The sequence below is a fragment of the Pantherophis guttatus genome, chromosome 1 (genome assembly GCF_059756535.1).
Source record: "Pantherophis guttatus breed Tessera chromosome 1, ASM5975653v1, whole genome shotgun sequence".
Classification (NCBI taxonomy): Eukaryota; Metazoa; Chordata; class Lepidosauria; order Squamata; family Colubridae; genus Pantherophis; species Pantherophis guttatus.
The window spans coordinates 67553763-67559762 of record NC_142063.1 but is presented as its reverse complement, the minus strand read 5'-3'; the positions used below and the strand labels follow the sequence as shown (position 1 = coordinate 67559762).

The 6000-nt window shown below is 40.9% G+C and overlaps 1 protein-coding gene across 5 annotated transcripts in view; it reads right to left on the bottom strand.

Annotated features, from left to right (window-relative positions):
* Positions 1-1007: 1007 nt before the first annotated feature.
* Positions 1008-6000, bottom strand: part of BAHD1 (bromo adjacent homology domain containing 1) — a 74512-nt gene continuing 69519 nt past the window's right edge. For all 5 annotated transcript variants that reach the window (XM_034417861.3, XM_034417860.3, XM_060687467.2 and 2 more), the window contains exons 6-7: positions 5846-5937; positions 1008-4272 (exon numbers count right to left, since the gene is read on the bottom strand). In XM_034417861.3, coding sequence (XP_034273752.2) covers positions 4083-4272; positions 5846-5937 — 282 coding nt within the window. In that variant the 3' untranslated portion in view covers positions 1008-4082. The remainder of the gene's footprint in view (positions 4273-5845; positions 5938-6000) is intronic.

Below are 6000 nucleotides of genomic sequence, written 5' to 3'. Positions count from 1 at the left end.
TATCGGTTCCTTAAGTGGGTAAGACTGAGATGCTTCTCCAAATTGCTATTCTGCCACCAGATGGCACTTCTTTACCATTTAATTGCCTGTCTCTGAAAATCTTGTTTTAACTGTCCTGCATAACAGAATTAAATGCAGAAATGCAGCTGGTGTATTTTTACACTAGCAAGTGGGGAAAAGCTGCATTAGTGGCATTCTGCAATAAAATAGTGCCCTAACGTATGTTTAATGTATTTCACCATCCCTTCTTGCTTTGCACTGCTCATTTGCTCTAACAGAAAACCCGTAACACATTGCTGTCATTCACTAGCAAAGCTCTTGAAATGCTTCCGAAGCCTCTTAACAGACCCATTCAATGTTTTATTCAAGCACCTCACTTCTTTGTCTGCTTTAACACCAACCCTTACAGGAATGTGCTTGCTGTTTGTTTTGCTTCAAGTGCTCGTGATGAAGAGACTTAAAAGGACCCATCACCAAGAGATCAGATGCTGCAGGGGAACAGAATGAAAACTGAAGTAGAGTTGCTTCTCTCCAAGTTCAATCTTCAAAATATAACCTTCTGTTCTCTGAGTGTGGGCTGTTGCTTGCAGCTTAAAAGAATCTTTCATTAAGAAAAGGGTTCTTAATTTCAGCCTCAGGCTCAGGATTACTGCAGCTACTCTGCCACTCCCCTATTTTGGAAGTCAAGAATAGGGAAACTTTGGGCAAAGAGAGCTTGACATTTATTATGCGTTTTTCCTCCAAGGACCAGAGGGAAGTTGATAGAGAAGTGCTGACATCAAGCAGAGTCTCCCTCCTAATATGAAATATTGTGTGATGAAAATGTGCATGGTTCATCCAACTTTAAAGAATAAATGTATTTTATATACCACTATTTGTGAGCCACTTCAAGTGTATGGCAGGATTATCCATTTAATTAATAAAATAAACGCAATGTCTTTTCCTGTTACTGTGCAGTCACACCAATACATACAGCACCCGTAATAAAAACTAGACAACGGCTTTAGTTTTGTTTTCTAAGTCAATACAATTTCTCAAATTTATTTTTAAGAATTACTTCTAATATATCTTTTTCACAGAAGGAGAGTATAGGGAATGTTCTCATTCCATCTGTAAACACTGAAATACAGATCTGGGAAACAAGGGAAGAGACACAAAAAGTGCATTTTACAAAATTATCAACTAAAATATATTTTACATGTATTACATTTCAATTTAAATTCTACTGACTGCATTTTCAGTTTCAAAAATATTTCCATATCTAATAGATTAAAAAAGCATGAAATATTTTCATTGAAGATAAGACATTTCAAATCATTTACATGCTGTCTGCAAACAGCATAAAACAACTACACAAATCTTTAAAACAATATTCTTGGCCTGAAGTAGATTCTGACAATTATCAGAAGCAGGGAAGGTCTTGGGTTTCTGTTCTCCAGAAAAGGGGCTCCAACCCTATTTCAGAATTGGGTAGGTAACTACTTTTTTTAAAAAATATTTTGTTTGTTTTTAGACTACTGTTGCTTTCCTGCCTGGAGAAGCCAGAGAAAGGAGGGAGAGGAAGTAGCAACAGAAATCAGGACTTTACAAAGTTGCTCTGTTTCTGAAGCTAAATTTCATCGTCCTTTCATGAGGGCAGGAAGGCTGCCCTGAATCTGGGTCTCAAGTCACCATGCTGAGGATTCCAGCCACCACACCATGAATTCTAAAATATCTTTTTGGGAAGAGGCTCTCTGGCACTACAGTTTCTCTCCCATTTCTAGTTAAGAAGAAAGAAAAAAAGAATCCGAATCTGATTCTGCATAGATCAGACTAGCCAACTCTTCATACACACTCCAACCCAGATCATTGAAGAACTGTCCCTTTATCTCTACCTTTCCCTCCTTGACTTGGCAAATGGAAGAACAGGCCATGGCTGCAGAGCATATAATACTGCCCCCAATGCTTACCCCTTCCATCAAACAGTTCCCCCTCCAGGGTTGCTTTCCCCTGCATGAAGAAAAGTTGCACGGAATCTTCAGTTCCATATACCTGTGCTGTCACAAGATATGCTTTGTAGCCCTAGTTAACCAAGAGCCCTTCTATGTGCCCAAGCAGCGGTTTTGATAAAAAGGAAGCCACTACTCTTGACACTAGCAAGCTTGGAAAAATTCATGCTCAGCCTTAGGGTGGAAGATTCCTCCTCCAAACAGGAATATACCCATTCCTGATGGAATGCAATCATTACCTGATCTCTGCTATCCACCATCGGTTAGACTTTTTCACAGTTTTCCCCCCATCATTTCCCCTCTTTGGTATGTAGAGCAAGTCTGCAGGTACCATTTGTGTCAACACACAAGAAGCTGAATATGGTAGGGCTACTTTCTCCAGAACAGATATAGAGCACTGGTGGCCAAACTCTTGCTTCTAGCCTGAGGGTCAGAAGATATAGTGCTAACTCTACTTGAAAAGATAACAATATTAAAGCCGTAGTATACTTCGATAATAACTGAACACTAATTAAATCTCCCTCACCCCTTACAAAAGGGAAAAAAAAAGCAACTACATAGGTCCCTAGTTCAGGTGAGCAACTCTGGCTGTCAGCAGGTACATGGACTAATACAGTGTTGATTCTCCTTTCGAATTAGTGCAATCTACAAATGGAATCCCAGCTTGGTGTTGACTGATTGGGTGGACTCTTCTTATGCTGTCCTTTGGTTTGCTTTAGAATTAACTGAAACAGCTTTGTGTTAAAGCTAAACTAAAGTATTCTAAGAGCTATACATGTAAGGCAAGAGGCAGAAGTATCTGTGAGAATCAAGTAGCAGTTTCTCAAAATGCAAACCTCTCATTGGCCAGTTCCTTTTGGAAGCCAGAGTCTCACCATCATGGGCATGTTCATATGTCAGTGTTAAGATATTCTAGGGTGGGTGGGAGAGAAGAGAGGTAGGCAGGCAAAAACAGACTCAGTTGGGTTACGATGCCTGTTTCAAAGACTGACACTCAAGCACTATGCACTATGCTATCGTTTCTTAACTCTGGCTTCTAGCCCTCCCAAGTTAGATGAGTGTGCAAATCCAGGTTCTATGAGGACTGTATATGAGAGTAAAGAAAATGGGATGTGGAAAGGAAAATAAAATAAATTACCTCTGCCCAAAATAGGCAGGCCTCTCTAAGTTTGTGGAGAGAAGAGATCAGTATCGTAGCAGCTGTTATTTATGTCTCAAACTCTGAGAACTTTTCAAGTGCCACCTTATCACCCTCACCATTGCTGTGCCCAATAAGCATGATCTTTAAGGCTGGGCCTGTTTCCTGATATCCTGATTTTTATGGCATTTATTCGGAAATAGGTCCTATAGATGTCAATGTAAATTAATGCTAAGCAATTGGCCTAGAGCTTCAATCTTAGAAGGATATGCAGCTTCTCATAATGGTGTGAGGTGATCTATTACATCTTTCCCACTTTCTGCTTTGAAGCAACAATTGGACTGGGCAATCACACAATACAAAATACTTGAGTCCTTCTCAAGTAGTATGCATGTAGAATATGAGAAGGATTTTCAGTGTATTGATGGCTCCCAAAGCAAGGTCTCATCTCCATTTTCAGTATTATACTAACCAAAAGGATATATGTCCTTCTTCTTTTTAGAAGGACATGACATCAGGAACCTTTTAATAGCTTGATTTACTTCTACACTGAAGTTTTCCTTCAGTATGTTCTACTCATCCCCAACAAGATTGGCTCTAGAGTCAGTTTACTGGCTTTTATCCACTTTTATCCTCCCTTCCCCCCTCCCTCCAGTATATGAAGCTCATTGTACAGATATATAGATATAGATTTACAGAAGCAAGCACCTATATCTATATACAGACACACATTTCTTTATAGATATATATTTCCACTTATGCTTTTTATATGAAGTGCTGTGCTTTGAAGATCTGCCTTAATAGGAAATCTGCTCCCAGATGTAGAGGACTGAGTGCTTCGGGGTTGTTATGCAGTGCCCGTGGGCAGCACTCCACCAAAGGAGGCCCCTACATGGACAAAGAGCTTAGCCTGCCTAATGGCCTGCTATCGTTGCTCACTTAACGCCACAGTAGTGTTACTGTGGATTCTTCAAGATGCGTCCATGCCTGAAATCATAGACGTGACGGCAGAGAAAAACCAGCTCCGGATCAGTGTCCTCTGGCACCTTGCGATGGGCAGGGGTGGAATACTCTTCAGAAGGAGGCACCATCACCGTTTTCTTGCCTGGAATCCCTTCCACGCGACGCTTTGCCAAGGCACAAAATCTGCAAGACAGCCAGGTAATGATGCTAGTGGTTACTTTGACAGCAGTTTTCATTCACTCAGCATATTTCATTCACTCAGGGATTTATCAAATTTTACTTTTATTTAGTTATTTAGTTTTTCCAATGCAAAGACTCTGTTTTCTATTCTAGCCATTATGGTTGCCTAGTGGCAAGTTGCCTAGTGGCTGTGCGCTCTCTCACACACATATATGCACATAGTGAAAAATCTTTTCCCTGCCCCAAGCCAAAAACTGCTGAGTTCCAAGAAAGCTATATGATGAAAAAGGGAGTCATGAGCCTTCCTTCCTCCTTCCTTTCACTTAGTGATACACCTTCAAATCACTTGACAGTGGGACTTCAGCAATCTTTTGCTGTTTGCCCATCAATCAGCTGTTGGACAGGCTACTGGGAGCCCTGGTGGCCCATCAGGGCTCCCAGTAGCCTTCCAAGGGCTATATAAGGTCTACAAGCTACTGTACAATAACAATAGTAATATCAATAGCACTTAGACTTATATACCGCTCTATAGTGCTTTACAGCACTCTCTGGGCAATTTACAGTGATAGTATATTGCTCCAATAATCTGGGTCCTCATTTTACTGACCTTGGAAGGATAGAAGGCTGAGTCAACCTTGGTTAGGATTGAATTCCTGCCAGTGGGCAGAGTTAGCCTGCAATACTGCATTCTAACCACTGTGCCACCATAGTGCCACAATCTTGCAGTATGATAAAAGGGGAAGAAAATCCCACAGTAGATTACATTGCTCTTTTTCTTGTAGATTTGGAGCTGTGGGTTCCAGATCTACAAAAGTTGGCTCAGGATATATCGGCAAAACGTTTGAGGAAAAAAGTGAGTAAAAATAACAGTATGGTCCCATTGTTCCTTCCCATGCATCCCTACTCCAAGATCAAAAGCACAAACATATTTATAAAGACATTTGGATCTGGTACATTTTATTCATTCACTTATTTATCTCGTAGTTCTTGTACACTGTCAAATGACAGTGGATGTTGCAGAACAAATACATAATGCAAAAATATCCAAACTCATAAAAATACAGCAAAATCAATACATCCGGCTGAAAGGCCAAATAATTGGACTGGAAGGGCCAATTGTGCTTCCGTATGTTTTTTACTGCTATGTCTTCAGCAGGGATGGGCAATCTGGGGCCTTCCATATAGGCTGAATTACCAAACCTGCAACCCTTGCTGGGTGAGGCTGGTGCAAAACATAGACCAATCCTTTTAGTGATCTAGGTATGCATATGCTAGTAGGCACATACAAAAAATATCTGGAAAAAAATGCCAAGGTGATCTCATTAGGACATCTGTGAAAATGCCACAATAGCTTGATTATAACATGTCAGTCTATGGATCATCTCTCTCTCTCTCTCCCTCCCCCCCTCCCCCCTCTCTCCGTACTAAAACGATCTGTGATGCCAACAAACCACAACTACCAAGAGAGATCGGGAGAGAGAAAACCTTACCAATAACAAACAAACAAACCGTCTTCCGGAACTGTTCTGAGGGAGCACAGAGACCATAAAACAAGCATGGTAAGAGCACCACCTACCTGCAGTACTCTGCAAAGGTCAGAACATAGCACTTTTCCTCTATACAGGCCACACTGTTCTCATCCTGGTGTCGGGATGCAAAGATCTCATTCTGCAAGAAAGTGTACAAGGGGATCAGAGTCTGGCAAGGACGTTCTTCTATCGCATGTTTTTA